The sequence below is a fragment of the Erythrolamprus reginae genome, chromosome Z (assembly GCF_031021105.1).
Source record: "Erythrolamprus reginae isolate rEryReg1 chromosome Z, rEryReg1.hap1, whole genome shotgun sequence".
Lineage (NCBI taxonomy): Eukaryota > Metazoa > Chordata > Lepidosauria > Squamata > Dipsadidae > Erythrolamprus > Erythrolamprus reginae.
The window spans coordinates 90,305,091-90,324,849 of NC_091963.1; the positions used below are offsets into that span (position 1 = coordinate 90,305,091).

Sequence of the window (19,759 nt, forward strand, 5' to 3'; positions counted from 1 at the left end):
GAATTATCATTGGAAGGGAAAATTAGAGTCAAATATTTCAATCAAGAAAACAATCAAATCCTGTGGGACACTAGTTACCAAAAGCAATGGTTCACATACTTTTGCCATACACAAATATTCGATTTCCTTTAAAAAAAGGTTTTCACTCATTTGTTTAACTGGGTTCTCTTTATCAAGGTTTTTAAAAATAATTTTTAATTGTAATATTTTGTCCCCCCAACGCCATACATGCAAAGTGTTGTCCAGATCAGTGTTTCCCAACCTTTTTTGAGCCGCATCACATTTACAAAATCCTGGGGAACATTGAGCGGGGGCAGGGGGCGGGTGTTTGTGTGTAAAAAAAAGTTTGGACAAAAAATATCTCTCTTCCTCCCTTTCGCTCTATTTTTCTCTCTCCCTCTTTCTCTCTCTCTCCCTTCCCTCCTCTTTCTTTCCCCTCTCTCTCCATCTCTCTTTGTTTCTCCCTTCCTTCCTCTCTTTTTTGCCCTCCTTCCCTCTCTGTCTTTCCCTCACCCTCCTTCCCCCCTCTTTCTCTCTCTCTTGCTTTCTCTCTCTTGCTGTCTTTCTCTCTTTCTCTCTTCCCCCTCTCTCTCCCTCTCTTGCTATCTCTCTTTCTCTCTCTTGCTATCTCTCTTTCTCTCTCTCTTTTGCTTTCTCTTTCTCTCCCCCTCTCTCGCTATCTCTTTCTCTCTCTCTCTTTTGCTTTCTCTTTCTCTAACCCCTCTCCTTCTTTCTCTCCCCCCTCTCTCCCTCTCTTTCTCTCTCCCTCTCTTGCTATCTCTTTCTCTCCCCCCCTCTCCCTCTCTCTCTCCCTCTCTTGCTATCTCTTTCTCTCCCCCCTCTCTCCCTCTCTCTCTCCCTCTCTTGCTATCTCTTTCTCTCTCTTTCTATCCCCCCCTCTTCCTCTCTCTACCTCTCTTGCTATCTCTTTCTCTCTCTTTCTCTCCCCCTCTCTCCCTCTCTTTCTCTCTCTCCCTCTCTTGCTATATCTTTCTCTCTCTTTCTCCCCCCTCTCTTCCTCTCTCTCCCTCTCTTGCTTTCTCTTTCTCTCCCCCCTCTCTCCCTCTCTCTTTCTCCCAGTAGCCGTGAGGCGACGGCAGGGTGATCAGCTGTGAAGCGGAGCTCCAGAACGGAGGCACAGACAGCGGTGGCTAGACGCCGTACATTTCTGGCGTTGCGCTGGGCATGGACGTGGGGCTTGAGCCTCTGTCCTGGTCCAGCCAGCAGGCAAGTGCCAGCCACGCAATTCCAGCATTTCCAGCCGCCGCCGTCGGTGCCTCTGTTCCTCTGTTCCGTAGCTCCGCCTCACAGCTGATCACCCTGACGTCGCCCCACGGCTACTGGGAGAGAGAGGGAGAGGGGGGGAGAGAAAGAGAAAGCAAGAGGGGGAGAGAGAGAGGGACCACCCTGCCACCGCCCCACGGCATGGCTCCTGCCCACTGCCGCTGCCGCCGCCATCACCCTCCCGCTGCGCGCCGCCCTCCCGCTGCCGCTGCCCTCTCACCAAGCCCCAAAGCTCACCTGCTGACAGGGAAGCTCCAGCCGGGCGGGGCGCCGCAGCTGCTGGAAAACTTGGAAGGTGCAAAGAAGCAAGCTCAGCTTCCGGTCTCACAACTTTTTTCTCTTCGCAAAAAGTTGCGAGACCAGAAGCTGAGCTTATTTCTTCGCGGCACACCTGACCATGTCTCGCGGCACACCAGTGTGCCGCGGCACACCGGTTGGGAAACACTGGTCCCGATTATACTTTTCATATACATAATCCATTTTACAACATGGTTTCCATTTCAGCCATAATATTCTCTTTACATATTTCTTTATCTTAACTTATTTTCTTCTTACTATGTAAATTACTAATCACTCTAAATCTAATTTCTTACCATAACATCAATTAGTTGTCTTATTCCTTTATTACTACATATATTTCTCAAATTTCTTATTCCACTACATTTCAACTACATCTCTTAAGTTGTCTTTAAAAACTAAACGAAATTACCCTTTCACATTCTATCTGCTGTTCTATTTTACCAACAATGGCATCATATTAAAATCTTGCATAGAAACCCTTTAATTGACTATCGACAATATTTCAAATTTCCCATCCCGTTTTATTTGCTACAAAAAATATACCGCATTTTTCAGAGTATAAGACACACCAGAATATAAGACGCCCCTTAGTTTTTTGGGAGGAAAATAGGGAAAAGAACTTGCTTACCAGGCATTCACTGGCTAGTGTCCTTAGTCTGATCAGCTTCAGCACATTATGTTATCCCCTGGTTAAGCGCTTTAAAAAATTTATTCTGAGACAATAGCAATGAAAGAGCTTGCAAGCCAGTAAGAGCTGGGAACATCATTAGCACCTGGAAAGAAACAGTCAGAGCAAGTAGACCAACGGAAAAAAAAACCTGGAAAGCCTTAGGGCTTGGAAAACATTCTTCTTTGCAGATAGTAACAGTGAAAGAGCTTGCAAGCGGGTAAGAGCTGGAAACATTGTTAGCACCTGGTTAGGGCTGGAAAGAAACATTTGGAGCAGTAAAACAATGAAAACCCCCCTGCAAAGACAGGGTTTGGAAAACATTCTTCGCAGAGAGTAACAATGAAAGAGCTTGGGTACATTAATAGCACCTGGTTAGGGCTGGAAAGAAATATCTGGAACAAGTAAAGCAATGAATAAAACCCCTACAAAGACAGGGTTTGCAATACATTCTTGGCAGAGAGTAACAATGAAAGAGCTTGCAAGCCTGTAAAAGCTGGGGAAATTGTTAGCACCTGGTTCGGGCTGGAAAGAAATATTTGGAGCAAATAGAGAATGAAAAAAAATCAAAGACAGGGTTTGGAATACGTTCTTGGCAGAGATTAACAATGAAAGAGCTTGCAAGCTGGTAAGAGCTGGGAACATTGTTAGCACCTGGTTAGGGCTGGAAAGAAACTTACTCAAAGCAAGTTAGAGTAATGAAAAAAACCCTGCAAAGACTCAGGGCTTGGAAAACATTTGTCACAGAGAGAAACAATGCAAGGTAAGAGCTAGAAAGATCATTAACAGCTAGTTAGGGCTGAAAAAAAGCTACATTCAGAGTATAAGACACACCCTAATTATCAGCCTATTTTAGGGAGGAAAAAGATGTGACTTATACACTGAAAAATACAGTACATCCATATTCAAATCTAACATAAAAACCCTTGAGCGAAATGTGCAACACTTAAATATAATTATTTAAAACTTTAAAAACAAATTGAAAAAGATTTTTTAAAATAGAAGAATCTTCAGTTATTATTGATGGGCAGGATTGCTCTAATAAAGATGAACATTTTACTATGACTACTTTTCTTATTTGCAACATTACCTATAAACATAGACAAGACTCTTTTTAATGAACTAAACAAAACAACGCTGAAATTTATTTGGCAAAGGAAAAGACCAAGAATAAAATGAAAATTGTGCAGTAATGATTGTTTTTAATATTTATGGGTTTTAAATTTAGCTTTTTATTTAATATTGGATTTGTACTTTGTATATTGTATTATTGTTGTTGTGAGCCACCCCGCGTCTTCGGAGAGGGGCGACATACAAATCTAATAAATAAAAAAATAAAATAAATGTTACAAGATGCAATAATTTAGGGGGGGGGGAGCTTTGGTCTTCCTAATTGGGAATTATATTACCAAGCAGCAGCAATGACATGGATGAGAGAATGGATCTTATTGGACAATAAGACTTTTAGAGGGACATGATTTACAGGTGGGATGGCACGCACATATTTGGTAGGGAGAGAATAAAATACATAGCTACTTCCAGAGGCACGCATTTAGAAACTCACTATACTTAGTATGGGAAAAAATAAAATCTAAACATTATTTGAGTGTGCCACATTGGATATCTATTATTGAAGCTTTATCACATCCAAATCAAGTCAATTGGGATTATATCCCAAGGTATAAGGACAATTTTAACAAAGAATCGTGAATTAAAATCTGCACAAATTTGAAACAGGGAATACAAATGGTTTGGTTCATGAGACTGCAGTTACAATTGAAGTTTGAAACAAATAAAAAAGCAGAAGGCATCAACTTAGAAGTGACCAACTAAATAAAATATTACTAGGGAAAAATGAAAAATTAGTAAAGAAATTATATGATTACTTACTCACTGTCCATCTTGAATTTGAACAAGTGAAAGAAACAATGATAAAATGGATGAGACACAATGGGCACATGATAGAATTGAAAAAATGGCAGCAACTTTGGGAAAGGAACTATAAAATGACTATGGTTCCTGCTTATAAAGAGAATTTGTATAAAGTTCTTATAGGTGGCATGTATCATCAGAAAGAATAGAAAAAATGCTTAAAGATTAATCTATGGAATGTTGGAAAGGTAAGCAAATTCCAGGTTCTTTTTACCATATTGGTGGATTTGCACTAAAGCTAAAAAATATTGGATTATGATTAAAGTATGGTTAGAAGAAATGTTGGACCAAAAACTAGAGTTAAAGCCAGAAACATTTTTATTGGGAATATTGTCAGAGAAATTTTAAAAAGAAATGTATTTTATTATATATGTGGTGACTGCTACCTGAATAGCATATGCTATCATGGAACTGAAAGTGGTTCCGACAGGAGAAGTGCTAAAGAAGATACTAGATTACACAGGAATGAACAGATTGACAGTGAAGATTAGAGATAAAGAAGATTCTGAATATTAAAATATGGATGAATTTTTATGTGTGGTTAGATAAGAAATTTAATTAGAAAAAGAGATTGAGTAAAGATTAAAAAGAAAAAAGGGTGAATCAGAAATATTACCCAGGTGACGAGAATAGCAGGGAGGCAGCAATGATAAAGTTTATACATCCAAGATAAATTTTAATGTAAGATTGAAAATAATAACATAATAAAAGCTTTGGCAAGACTATAAGAATATAGAAAAAAACTGCCATCTGTTTCAATAAATGATTGACAGAAGTAGAGATATTTTGGTCAGGGAAGGGTAAAGGAAGGAGAGGAAGTAGAAAAGAGGAAAGAGAAGGGGAAAAGAAAGTCAAAGGAAATAGATGGAAGAGGAAGGGAAAGGGAAAGGAGGGCTGAGTGAAAAGAGAAGTCCAGACTGGCAGACACTGATAGAAATGATTTAGATGAAGTCAAAGGCAGGTATTTTGAGTGATTTTTTACTATGCTTTGTTTATGCTGATGTAATTATTTGATCTAGGTATTTGATGGATGGAGGTGGCAGAGTTTTTTTAAAAAAACTTTAAAAATCCTTTTAATTTGATTAACTCCCCAAAAGTAATATTAATACAATTTCCTTAAATCTACTAATGTGAATCCTATTTTTCTTCCTCCTTTCCATTAATCTTTCCCTCTCTAACAATTTCCATTAGATCTCGCAAAAAATTCATTTTTCCTTTTATCCCATTCCCTTAACTTTTTTCTTTGTGTCTCATATCCTGAGTCCTTTCTCTCTTTTGAACATATTTATACATTTTATGTATAATCTGCTTTCTTTTATGTACATATTTTCTCATATCTTTTACTTTTCCACATTGTTTGAGTTGTTCTCCCCAAATTTCCCTAGTCTCTTCCATTGTTTCCCTCTTTACCCTTTGTTTGTTTTTAGAGGGAAGTTCCCCTTTCTAGTCTTTTTGTATAACTGTAAATCCCAGTGAAATCATCAAACTGTTTTTTGCTTTCAGATTCTTCTCCTGTTATTTTCTTGTTCCTCATTTATATTTTTAACCACCTTCTCTCCTATATCCTGTATATTCCAACAAAATTTCTGACTCACTATCATGCATATTTTTAACATCTCAAATAATTCCTCATACAACCACAATTCCATGATAGCAATTTAATGTTTTAAAGCTTTTTATATTATATCACCTTTAATTAAAATTTAAAGTTCATATAATCTCAAATTCTAATGTCCAATTCAAATGTTAGTCCAATTCATTCCAAGTCAAAGGTTAGTTGTCTTTCAGTTATAAACAATCAAACCCAAGCAATATAGAAAAACAGATACTCCTTAAAAGTTCTCAGTTCCCAAATTATCTTTCAGTAATCAAGGTCAAGTTACACCGCTGTACTGTTCTGTCTTCCATCCAGTACTGCAATGTTCTCTTTCCTCCTCCAGATGGTTCTCTCCAATCCAAATACTTTCAAATAGGCTTGTCAAAATTATCAAGAATACTTTAAATCCGCATAAAAATATTTTTCTCCAGATTCTTTTTTTTTGTTTCTTTTTAAATTTCTCCAAATTCAAAAATTTTAAAATAGTAATCTTCCTGGGCTTTAGTATTTTAGTTTCCATTTTGTCCTTCCTCAATGGAAGTTTCCAATTGCTAATTAACTGCTAATTTCAGATCTGGGATACCTTTTAATATCCAAATTCTAAATTTTCTTTTATCTGTAAGTTGGCCACTCACTTGGTTCCAACACTCCATTCAGATACCGCTCCTGCACAAAAAACTAGTCCGGTTGCCCCAGCTTCTAAGCAGTCATTTTCAAATGGCTGCCAGCAGTCTGAAGAGCTGCTCTGACCTGGTGAGGAATTTGCCTGTTCCTCTTGGTCATCTGAGACACTTCTCTATCATCCCTTCAAGGTGGATCCGGCCCAAAGAGCCCCCTCGTTGGTCTGGATTTTTGCAACTCATCATAGCCCACTATTTTCCAGCCACTCTTGCTGTGACGCTTCCAGTTCCTCCTCTTTATCAAGTTTTAAGGGTTTGTGCGATGACAATTTAGGTCATATTTATGCAGGAATACTGAAAATTTAAGAGTTCATAATTTTGAACTATATTTTTTCAGTAAGAAGATATGTTTTCACACATCTTTTACTTTTTCATACAATTCTTTATATAATCTACCACTTCGATTCTATTAAACAAGGAATATAACATTTCTTTTTTATGTCAGTTATAGCAATTGGACTTTAAATGGCATGTTGAGATTACATTCTTACCTATTAGCATATGCAATTTCCATTTCTCATATATTCACTTATATACATATACAAACCTATTCTCCACCTATATCTCAACATAGTTCTGTTGTTATTCATGTTATTCAACTTAATACCGTAAACAGCTACATGTTTACTAAGTAATTTACTATTAATAACCTCAATAGACAATATGAAATTGATGAACTCAATTGCATACAAATTAATTTTAATGAATTTCATTTAACACATTCACTCTGATGAGAATAATTGATGTAGTTTATTTCAATTTAAGCAAAACTGATTTGTCAAACATACTGAACAGTTATTAAGAAAGTTTCTTTTTTAGAAAAAGAAGACAAAACAGAATTTTGATTCTGAATTTTATTTTTAGCAGGATGCATTACTAATGGAAGATGTCACCATAAGAAGATAATATCCATGATGCTCACCTGAAATAGAAGCTATATATATATTAAAGACATGCCACTATTAAAACTGTCAGACATTACCCACCCTCATGGAGAATAGAAGGATAATTCAGCGACTGGTAAGATCTCACAGGGTTGTTCTTCTTCGGGTCCCGTCAGCTAAACAGTGTTGGCTGGTGGGTCCAGAGGGGAGGGCCTTCTCTGTGGTTGTCCCAACTCTCTGGAATCAGCTACCTCCCGAGATCCGCACTATCCTCACCTTATGGCCTTCCGGAAAGCCGGAAAGACCTGGCCTGAGGCTGTTGACCTCAGGGGGATAACTAGCAAGGTTGGCCTATGAATATATGGATGGTTACAATTATTTTAAATTGCAGCCAGTCCCTAGAAAGTTGAGCGGCATATATGTATGTATGTATGTATGTATGTATGTATGTATGTATGTATGTAGATTGTTCTGAGTTCGGGTTCTGCCCTGTGTAATATTTTGAGTGTCTATGCGACGTTTCGGTGAAATCACATTCACCATCATCAGGCTGAAGTTATAAGCTTCGTGCTGCTGTAAATATAGAATTTCTATATTTACAGCAGCACGAAGCTTATAACTTCAGCCTGATGATGGTGAATGTCATTTCACTGAAACGTCGCATAGACACTGAAAATATTACACGGGGCAAAACCCGAACTCAGAACAATCTACATACATATACCCGTGAAAATCTATGAAAACAAACAAATATATGTATGTATGTATGTATGTATGTATGCAGGGCCGCCGATAGACGGGTACTACTGGTAGTGCTGTACCGGGCCCGGGCAAATTGGGGCCCGCAGTCAGCGGCTCCTTGCACATGCCCAGTCTGTACCCTCCCTCTTTTGCCGGCTGCCTGCCTTTACCCCACTCACCGGCTTCCATCGCTCCCACTGAAATCCCTGCCGCCGCCAGTGGCAACTTCGCCTAGCAGAACCGCTCTCCGAAGTTGACACATTTGGGGCAGGGCCCCCTAATTGGCTGGCACTTCCGTCGCTCCGACTTGCCAAGCTCCGCCTTCCTCCGCCTTGATAGACAACCCCGCCCCCTCTTCTCGGCTTTCTCCCGCCCCGCCCCCTCCCACCCCCTCCACCGCCGCCGCTTGGAGTACACGTGGGCGCTATTGCTGCTGGGCGCCTTTTTTGGGGCCATGTGCGCTACGCCTGGACGTTCGACCCACGGCCGGCCGGGAAGGGAGAACTTCTGGCAACAGGTGGGTTGAGGTAATGCCGTCAATCAGAGCTTCCCTTCGGTAAAAGAAAAGGAGACTCCCTGGGAAGGAGCAGAAATTGTGCGGGAAAGCCGCCTGGGACTCAGCCGCCTTTCAAAACAAAACAAAACAAACGCCGACGAGGACTTCGCCGAAAAGGACCGCGGCGCTTCGTGAGGCTCCTGAACGCTCCCACTGACTCCCCTACTGCGGCGGCTCTTTCGCTTGAGAGCTCCGCGCTGCGTCCCAGCCTTTTTTAAATCCCTCGCCGGCCCACTCAGGAGCATGCTCAGATGACACGCAATTGCCATTTAAAGGCGGTGAGACGGCTTTCCTTCCGCCTGAGGTCTCCACGACTCTTTCTCGCTTTAAAAGAAAAGGCAATAACAACAACAAAGTAACGGGAACAACCCCCGCGACCGCCCAGCAGGGAGCGCGTGCGCGCACACACATACACCCACCCACAGAGAGACAGAGAGAAAGAGAGGGACAGAGAGAAAGAAAGAGAGGGACAGAGAGAAAGAAAGAGGGACAGAGAGAAAGAAAGAGGGACAGAGAGAAAGAAAGAGAGGGACAGAGAGAAAGAAAGAGGGACAGAGAGAAAGAGAGGGACAGAGAGAAAGAAAGAGAGGGACAGAGAGAAAGAAAGAGAGGGACAGAGAGAAAGAAAGAGAGGGACAGAGAGAAAGAAAGAGAGGGACAGAGAGAAAGAAAGGGACAGAGAGAAAGAAAGAGGGACAGAGAGAAAGAAAGAGGGACAGAGAGAAAGAAAGAGAGGGACAGAGAGAAAGAAAGAGAGGGACAGAGAGAAAGAAAGGGACAGAGAGAAAGAAAGAGGGACAGAGAGAAAGAAAGAGGGACAGAGAGAAAGAGAGGGACAGAGAGAAAGAAAGGGACAGAGAAAAAGAAAGAGAGGGACAGAGAGAAAGAAAGAGAGGGACAGAGAGAAAGAAAGAGAGGGACAGAGAGAAAGAAAGAGAGGGACAGAGAGAAAGAAAGAGAGGGACAGAGAGAAAGAAAGAGAGGGACAGAGAGAAAGAAAGAGGGACAGAGAAAGAAAGAGAGGGACAGAGAGAAAGAGGGACAGAGAGAAAGAAAGAGAGGGACAGAGAGAAAGAAAGAGAAGAACAGAGAGAAAGAAAGAGGGACAGAGAAAGGGAGAGAGAGAAAGAGAGAGAAAGGTAGAGAGAAAGAGGGAGAGATAGAAAGAGAGTGAGTGAGAAAAAGAGAAGAGAGAGAGAAAGAAAGAGAGAGGGGGAGAGAAAGAAAGGGAAAGATAGAGGGAGAGAGAAAGGAAGAAGAGAGATAGAAAGGGAGAGAGAGAGAAAGGAGGAGACAGAGAGAGGGAGAAAGAGGGAGAGATACAAAGAGAGTGAGTGAGAGAAAGAGAGAAGAGAGAAAGAAAGAAAGAAAAAGAGAGGACAGAGAAAGAGAGAGAGAGAATTAGAAAGACAGAAGGACAGAGAGAAAGAGAGAGAGAGAGAAAGAGGAAGAATAAATATTAAATATTGTATTTGTTCCCATTTTGTTTTTTACTTTAAATAAGGTATGTGCAGTGTGCATAGGGATTTGTTCACACGTTTTTTTAATAGTCCGGCCCTCCAACAGTCTGAGGGACAGTGAACTGGCCCCCTGTGTAAAAAGTTTGGGGACCCCTGATCTACACTGTTCAAAAAAATAAAGGAAACACTTAAACAACACAATATAACTCCAAGTAAATCAAACTTCTGTGAAATCAAACTGTCAACTTAGGAAGCAACGCTGATTGACAACTTGGAGTTTATATTGTGTTGTTTAAGTGTTCCCTTCACTTTTTTTTGAGCAGTGTACTTTGAAATTAACTTCGATACCACGGGCTCGTTCAGACCTGCGTTCACCGATGGGCGTAAAAACTAGATCGAAAAGGATATTGAGATGTGAAGCAATATGAAATTGTATTTGGTTTTTTTTTAACAGCTCCTATTTTAATACCACTGATAACTACACAACCCCCTGGATAATTAGAATAGAATAACAGTGGGAAGGCACCTTGGAGGTCTTCTAGTCCAACCCCCTGCTTAGACAGGAATCCTACACTACTTCAGACAGATGATTTTTTTTAAAAAAGTAGTTATTATGTAAACATTAAAAAAATAAGATAGTACATAATCTATCATTTTACAATATACTTATTTGTTTGTTTAAATTTTGTATTTGCATTTTATAAGACAAGCAACAAAACAACACAACATAACAAACACCACCCCCGTCCCTTTTGAACTGTTATCCTCACAGTTCCTTCTTTATATAGTTATACGGCCTGTAACATCAGCGGTTATTATATGATTATTCTATAGTTCCATTAAAACTAAGGTCAAGTTGTTGCTATCATAATCTTATGAATAAAGTTAATTCTGGGTACATCGGGTTTTATTTACAGCTATTTTCAGATGATTATCTAACATCTTCTTAAAAACTTAAAAAAAGTAGTTTTAAAATGGCGCGGGGGGGGGGCAGACACTTAGGCTGTATGGGGCCCCAAAATTCCTGATGGCAGCCCTGTATGTATGTATGTCACATGTTTTTGGTTTTTTTTTTTGCTGAATTTGAAAATTAAGGGAGACTAGGATAGATCTATTTCGGCCTTATTTTGGCCTCATCAGCTAGCCATACCCTCACTGGGACTTGAACCTGCAACCTTTGCCTTGTAAGGCAGAGAATTAACCCCTAGGCTACAGTATCCAATCCCTTCAGCTCTGCACCAGGGAAGGGTTATATATTTTTGTGTTGAATCACCCTGGTGTATTGAAGGAACATCACAGCTTATTTATTTATTATTTAGATTTGTATGCTGCCCCTCTCCGCAGACTCGGGGCCACCATCATCAGGCTGAAGTTCTAAGCTTCGTGCTGCTGTAAATATAGTTTGTTTGCAACTGCCATTTGTTCCTTATAAATAGTGGTAGGGGTGGAGATTTGGTTTGAATGTAGCAAATAGATTGGGTGGCTGTGTTTTAATGATTTGATTGGTTGGTGGAATCACATTTAGTTGAAGGATTGACATGGGGATGATTTTTTGTTTAGGGCTGGTTTCCAAATTTCTGGTAGGCGGGACGTGTCATCACGTTTATTCATAGAGGGGGTGTTTTTCTATTTCTATGGCTTCCATGATTATTCTTTTATATATGTGTTCTGTTTTGGAGAGTAATTTAGTTTTTTCGAAGTCAATTTCATGTCCTGGTTTTTTAATGTGCTGGAAAAGGGAGGAAGTTTTTTCTTCTTTTTTGACTGCATTTTTATGTTCTGCAATGCGTGTGTGTATATATATACACACACACACACACACACACACACACACACATATATATATATATATATATATATATATATATATATTAGGCTTTTGTTATATGCTATTGACTAGGAAATTATCCACGTTTAAGGTACAAATATGAAAAACTATTGCTATAGATTCTGAATTTATAATTCTTAAATCAGGTTAAAACTTGTCAATTTTAATAAATAGCTCTATCAGAATCATCAGTGTACCAGATATCTGAGGGGAAAAATAAATAAATTGGTGGCATTCAATAAATGTTTTATTCAAACTTACAGCTACCAGAATATTTTCCATAGATAATAATTGTTCAATAACTATCATCTAAAGCTCTCCAGATAGTTGACTTCTGACAATTAATTTTATAACAGCTTTGAAGTTATGATAGTGCTTTAAAAACTGATCTATGATCAGTCTTTTCACTTATTACTTCATGATGATTCAGGTGTTTGGCAACTATCACTTGTTTATGACTGCTGCAGTGTCTTCAGGTATCGTATAATTGCCATTTGCAACCTGCTAGCTGCACGAAAGGTCACAAGTTGTGGTTCCATGATATCTTACCTTAACACATGATTACCAACACAAAGTCTTACCAACACATGGTTACATGAAATCTTATCTTGCCTTAACAACCAAGGTTGTTTGCTGACCATGGCAAAAGACCATGGCAAAAAAAGACTTAAAGATCAGGGGCAGTCTTGTGATTCCTCACTTTATAACATACAGATTATAAAACATGCAGATTAATGATGAATTTTCTGGTGCCTATTGTGCCTATAACTTTTTTCTAGGTAGAACCTGAAGTTAATAAATGTGACTTTTATAATTTTGTTTTTTTTAAATCTAACTTTATACACTTGAAGCTTAAAAATAATCATCTTGGACTTCTATAAAGCAAGCAGATAATCTAGCATTAAATTTCACCTCACAAACAGTTGGTGAAATGGTTTTTGTGGTTTTAAAAAATAGAAGAGCAACCAGAAATCGCCAAATGAAACATAAGAATAATACAATTATCAATGAAATTGTAGCAGTGAGAGAAGTTTTAAAACCCTTGTCTGTACTGAGTTTCCAACAGATTAAAAATACATCAATATTAGAAAGAAAGAGATCTGTTAATGTCAAACTTTATATTAAGTCCCCAAAAATATTTGATAATAAAATAAAACAAATGCTTCTCCCAACATTTCTCCCCTAGTAAATGTATATTACATTTTACTGTTTAATATTTCAGAAGAATTAAAGCCACCTATATGAGAAAGTTGTAGTATCTTTAAAAAGTATCATAAACATATCCAATGGTAAAAAGCAAACATAGTAAAAAATGTTAAGTAGGAAAGAAAAGTTGAGGAAAAGGACTACCACAACAAATGACGCACTTCCAATGTTTGTTCTTTCTCTGTCAGGAATTCTTTTTGGCTTCGCAAAAAATCTAACAACATCCGATTTAGTTGTTTTCTATCATCAATTTCAGCTGCCAACCTGCCATTGTAATCTGCCAGCAACATACATGCATCATCTACTATCTTGGAAAGTTGTTCTCCTGATTCTTTGTCTGCAAAATAAGCAAAAATGTATTTAAAATTCACATTATAAATTATCCAATTAAGTCTAATATTCTGACACTATAATTATAACATAACTTTCCTAACCTGTGATTCTATTAAGCAAAGTTGTATCTTCAATTTCAAGAGATATTGAGGCTATGTTCTGATGAATTGCTGCATCTCCAGAGGCTGCATTTTCTAATTCTTGTAATGCTCTTATAACATCCATTGTCTAGAGAAAATGTGTAAGTTTGAAAAATATCAGATATTACCATATTACAAAATAATAATAGAGCTGACAAAAATTGCAACAATATTATTTTTAATTCAGCTGAGAGAGGAACCAGCATATTCCTATTCAGGATACCAATCAACTGTGGCTTTTGCTGGGATATTTCATTACATTTTCATACTCCATCCCAGTTATTTTTTCCTGTCTGAGATTTTCCCCAATCCACTGCCTCCGTGGTTTCTGTATGTGTAGCGCTTTTTAAAAATACATAAAAGTTAACTTTTCAGTTAATTATATAATTTCCAAGGGTTTTTCCCCCTCAATCTTTCTGTATTTGTACTAAGTTTGGAAATCTATTACTGTTGCTCTAAATATAGTTTTGCCAACATAATTCTATAGAATATAGATCAATGTATCTTCTAGCACATATCCATGCCCACATTAAAATATCATAGTGAATCTCTGGAGTTAATTTATTATCTGAGTCTATGGTTTGGAGAAAAGAAGGGAAGCCTCTGTTCTAACTTGTTTTTTTCTTCATACGCAGTTTAAAAGATTCCGAATTCAACCAAAATTAAGGACAAATAATACAAATTGCAGGCCTACGCAGACTACGTAGTATTTTTTTAAGAGGACCCAATAAGCTCAGGTTCGGAATTGATTAAAGAAATAAAGAAATTTGCGGGATTCTCAGGGTTAAAAATCAATAAACAAAAAACCAAACTCATGACAAAAAACAATGCAAAAACAGGAAGATGAATTAGAAAAAGTTCTAAATTTGCAAATCACCAAAAAGATCAAATACTTAGGCTTAACTATCACAAACAAGATCTCATCCATCAAAAAAGATAGCTATGACAAACTAGCACAAGAAACAAAGATAAACTTTGAAAAATGGGGGGATCTGCAACTTTCTATTTTGGGTAGAATTGCCGTGATAAAAATGAGTATTCATCCCAAATTTATATATCTTTTTCAAATAGTTGCTATTAGTTCAGACCAAAAGTTTTTCAGAGAACTGAACAAAAATATAATAAAATTCATGGCACAACAAAAACCCAGAATTAAACTATCAAATCTACAAGATAGTAAGGATAGAGGTGGCCTGGGATTTCCGGAGTTAAAATTTTACTATAGTACTGCCTCTTAACGACTGGATAAACTTATCAAACAAAATAATACTGACTTTAGAGGGGCATGACCTGCAGATGGGCTTGAACGCCCATCTGTGGAAGGAAGAATAAAAAAGACAAACTATATATAATAAACATGTAATCAGGAAACCTCTATTAAAAACATGGTACGACATCAAAAGGATATATTATATTAGAATCCCTAGATCAGTGATGGCAAACCTTTTTTTCCTCGGGTGCCAAAAGAGCGTGCACGTGTACTATCACACATGCGCGAGTGCGCATACCCATAATTCAATGCCTGGGGAGAGCGAAAACAGCTTCCCTCACCCCGTGGAGGCCCTCTGGAGGCCAGAAATGGACTGTTTCCCAACTTCCGGTGGGCCCAGAAGGCTTGTGTTTTATGTATGTATGTTGAAAGGGACCTTGCAGGTCATCAAGTCCAATCCTTTGCTCAAGCAGGAAACCTACACCACCCCAACCAGATGGCAATCCAATTTTCTTTTGAATGTTTCAACTGATGGGGCATTCACAACCTCTGCTGGCAGGCTGTTCCACTGGTTGATCACTCTCACCATCAGAAAGTTCTTCCTTATTTCCAGGTTGAATCTCTCCTTGGCCAGTTTCCATCCGTTGCTCCTGGTCTGGTCCTCTGGTGCCCTGGAAAATAGTGTGACCCCCTCCTCCCTGTGGCAACCCCTCAAATATCTGTATACTGCTATCATGTCCCCTCTGACCCTCCTTTTTGCTAAACTATCCATGCCTAGTTCCAGCAACCTCTCTTTTTATGTCTTGGTTTCCAGTCCCTTTATCATTTTAGTTGCTCTTTTCTGTACTTTCCCTAGAGCAGTGATGGCGAACCTATGACACGCGTGTCAGCACTGACATGCGTAGCCATTTTCGGTGACACGCGGCTGCCGAGAAAAGGGGAGCTTTAGGGAGTGGCCAAGATGCAAATGTCCCCACTTTCCAATTTCCCACCGACTGCAAGCAGGTACAGCAGGACCGCCGATAGGCCGGTACTACCGGGACTGGCGTCAGGGGCCCGGCCAAACTGAAAATTGGGGGGGGCCCGCCCACCCCGGTTTTGGCCCGCCACCGTGTGCCGGCCCCCTGGCGCCCGCAGCAGTCATTGTGCCGCACCGTTTGCTGTAGCCTGCGCACGCCTGCGCCAGCGCACCCCAAAACACCGCCCGCCCCGTGCACCCCTTTCCAAGGGCGCACACGAACCAACCCCGCGCCTCTAGCCCCCTCGCGCCCCTGGCTACTCGCCGCTGCCCCCTGCCCGCCCACCCGCCCGCTTCGCCTCTCTTTCTCCTCCGCTGCAAGAGAGACGCGGCAGGCATTCTCACAGCGGGGGCCGGCGAAGGCGATTTTCAGTGTCGGGCACGCGGCCCAGCGCACGCTCTCCCCATTGCCCTGCCAGCCCGCCAGGAACATTCAAAGTAAGAAAAACCTTCGCTCTTACTTTGAATGTTCTGGGCGGGCTGGCAGGGTGATGGGGAAGAGCGCGTGCCGGCCCGCGCACCTGACACTGAAAATCACTTTCGCCAGCCTCCAGAGAACGAAAGAGAGTGAGAGCGACAGAGCAAGATAGAGAGAAAGTGAGAAAGAGAGAGGGGGGAGAGAAAGAGATAGGAAGAGAGAGAGAAAGAGTGAAAGAAAGAAAACGAGAGAAAGAGTGTGAGAGAGAAAGCAAGAGAGAGAGAAAGAAAACAAGAGAGGGAAAGTGAGAAAAAGAGAGGGAGAGCAAGAGGGTTTATTAATTTGTAATAAAAAAAATCATGCCAGGCTCGCAAAAAAGAGAGTCCAAAAAAAGAACTGTGTGGACGTCGCGCTGTTTGCTTCCTCCTTTGGCGGCTCGTAACTAGATTTTTACAACCCCCTGCCCCCCTTGATAAGCTTTTTCTTGAATCTGACCAGTTTGGGGGGTCGCCCCCCCCCCCAGGAAAGAGTTGCAGCAGGAAAGCAGCGCATATGAAAAGCGCGCTGCTTTCCCGGAAAGCCGGCTTTCCTGGCCGGCACAGTGCTTTCCCGGGCAGCTGGCTTGAACCTTGTGCCGGTCAGCAAAGCCGGCTGCCCGCCAGAGACGTGGAGAGAAAGAAGGAAAAGCGAGAGAGGGAAAGAGGAGAGGAAAGAAGGAGGGAGGGAAGGAAGGGAGAGAAAAGTGAACGAGAGGGAGAGAGAAAGGGAGGAAGAGAGGAAGGAAGGAAGAGATAAATATAAAGGGAGAGAGGGAGAAAGAGGGAGAGGGAGGGGAAGAGGGGAAGGAAGGAAAAGAGAGAGAAAGAGAAAAAAGTGGAAGGAAGAGAGAAGGAAAGAAAGGAAGGGAGAGAGAAGATAGGAAGGAAGAGAGAGAGTGAGAGAGAGCAAGAAAGAAAGAGTGAGAGAGGAAGGAAGAGAGTGAGAGAGAGTGAGTGTTTTTTTCTCAAGGTGACACACCACCCGAATTATGCTCGGTTTTTTGGCAAATTTTGACACGCCAAGCTCAAAAGGTTGCCCATCACTGCCCTAGAGTGTCAATGTACTTTTTGAAGTGGGGTGACCAAAATTGAATGCAGTACTCTAGGTATGGTCGGACTAGGGCATTTCTAGAGTGGTATTAGTACCTCCTTAGTCTTGGAGTGTATCTCCCTGTCGATGAAGTTTAAGATTGTGTTGGCTGTTTTAGCCGCCGCTGCACATTACTGGCTCATATTTAGTTGGTTATCCACCAAAACTCCAAGATCTCTCTCACAATCACTGCTGTTAAGTGTGGTTTCTCCCAATTTGTTTGTGTATGTTAGGTTTTTATTACCTAGTGTAAGATTTTGCTTTTTCCAACATTAAATTTCATTTTGTTAGTTTGAGCCCACAGTACTAATCTATCTAGATCTTTCTTTATTTTGAGCCTATCCTTTGGGGTATTGGCTATCCCCGCCAGCTTGGTGTCGTCTGGAAATTTGATTATTCCCCTTCTATTCCCTCATCTAGGTCATTGATGAATATGTTGAAGAGCACTGGGCCCAGGACTGAACCCTGAGGTACCCCGCTGCCTACTTCCTTCCATGTGGATTTAGAACCGTTGAGGACTACTTGTTGGGTGCGGTTGGTCAGCCAACTGTTAATCCATCTATCTGTGTTGTAGTCTATCCAACTTTTTTCCAATTTGTAGAGTAGTAGGTTGTGGTCTACTTTATCAAAAACTTTACTAAAGTCCAAGTGTATAAGGTCTGTTGCATTACACTGGTCTACTGATTTTGTTATGGTGTTGAAAAATGATATGAGATTGGTTTGACATAATTTATTTCTGATAAACCCATGTTGGCTGTTGATTATTATCTTGTTTGTTTCTAGGTGGTGGCAGAGCTGTTTTTAAATTATTTTTTCTAGTATTTTTCCAGGTATAGATGTCAGACTGATTGGTCTGTAGTTGCCTGGGTCTGTTTTTCCCCCTTTTTTGTAGAGGGGGACTACGTCGGCTCATTTCCAATCTTCCGGTAGTTCTCCTGCATTCCATGATTTTTGGAATATAAGAAGTAGTGGTTCTGCTATGATATCTGCCAGTTCGTTTGGGACTCTGGAGTGTAGTCCATCTAGTCCTGGTGATTTGTACTCATTGAGTTCTCTCAGGTAGTCTCTGACTATGATTTTAGTTATGTTGAGTTCTGTTCCAAAACTGTTTTTTACTGCTGTGATACTGGTTTGTTGGTTGGTGGTTTCTTTTGGTGTGAAGACTGATGCAAAATATGTATTGAGCAGCTCTGCTTTATCTCTCTTGTCTATTTCTTTGTCACCTTCTCTTTTTAGTGTAGCAACTTGATTTTTTTTTTGTTTATGTGTTGGAAGAAACTTTTTTTTATTATCATTGACTTTTGTTGCAAGTTTTTGTTCATATTGGGCCTTTGCTGTCCTTACTTTTTATTTGCAGATTCTTGCTGTTTGTTGAAACTCTGTCTTGGTTATGTGTCCCTCTTTCCATTTTTTGTATTTGACTTTTTTCTTTTAGAGTGTCTGTGAGGTCTTTGTTTAGTCATGCTGGTTTCTTGCTAATTTCCTGTTTTTCTTTTTCATAGGAATTGTGCTGTTTTGGGCTTTTATGGTTGTTTTTCAGGGCCTCCCAAGCTTTCTGTGTGGATTTACCTTTTAGGACTTCTATCCAGGGGATCTTTCCCAGGTTACCTCTAAGTTTGTTGAAGTCTGTTTTTTTGAAGTCCAAAATCTTAGTGATGTTAGGACCAGCCATTTATGTTTGCATTATATTGAATTGTAGGATGATGTGGTCACTCTCACCCAACGCCCCTTCTACTTCAACTCCTTCTATCATTTCTTCTCTGTTGGTGAGTATTAGATCTAATTTTGCTGTTCCTCTAGTTCCCACTTCCATTTTTTGGGCTACAAAGTTATCTGAAAGACTGGTTGGGAATCTATTAGATTTTTCACTTGGTGCTGAGTTGGTTTTCCAATTGATGTCTGGGTCACCCGTTATAATAGTGTTATGCTTTTTGCATATTTCCGTTAATTGGTTTGTAAAAAGATTGTCCATAGTTTCAATTTAGTTTGGTGGTCTGTAGCATACTCCTATTGTTGTGTCACATTTTCTTTCCTTTACCCATATGCTTTCTAGGGGATTTTCTTCTTTAGTTGGATGTAGCTCTGTGACAGTGTTGTGGTCTTTTATATAGAGTGCAACTCTACCTCCTTTTTTGTGTGACGTATTTTTCTTGAAAGGTTTGTATCCCTTTATCTGTGTGTTCCAATCATGTGTCATCCAGGTTTCTGTTATTCCAACTAAATCATGTTCACCCTGGTGCATTAGTATTTGCGGTTCATTCTGTTTGTTTCCCAGGCTTTGTACATTTGTGTTGTTTGTGCCTGATACTGGGAGGGCATTTTGTATCTTCTGGCTGGTGTCTGAGCTTGACTTGTTCCCCATCCTTATTTTGTTCAT

At 40.1% G+C, this 19,759-nt stretch overlaps 1 protein-coding gene across 1 annotated transcript in view; it reads right to left on the minus strand.

Annotated features, from left to right (window-relative positions):
- Nucleotides 1-19,759, minus strand: part of RPRD1A (regulation of nuclear pre-mRNA domain containing 1A) — a 75,381-nt gene that overhangs the window by 31,027 nt on the left and 24,595 nt on the right. Inside the window, exons 5-6 of the mRNA XM_070728909.1 lie at nt 13,570-13,696; nt 13,297-13,472 (exon numbers count right to left, since the gene is read on the minus strand). Of these exons, the coding sequence (XP_070585010.1) occupies nt 13,297-13,472; nt 13,570-13,696 (303 nt within the window). The remainder of the gene's footprint in view (nt 1-13,296; nt 13,473-13,569; nt 13,697-19,759) is intronic.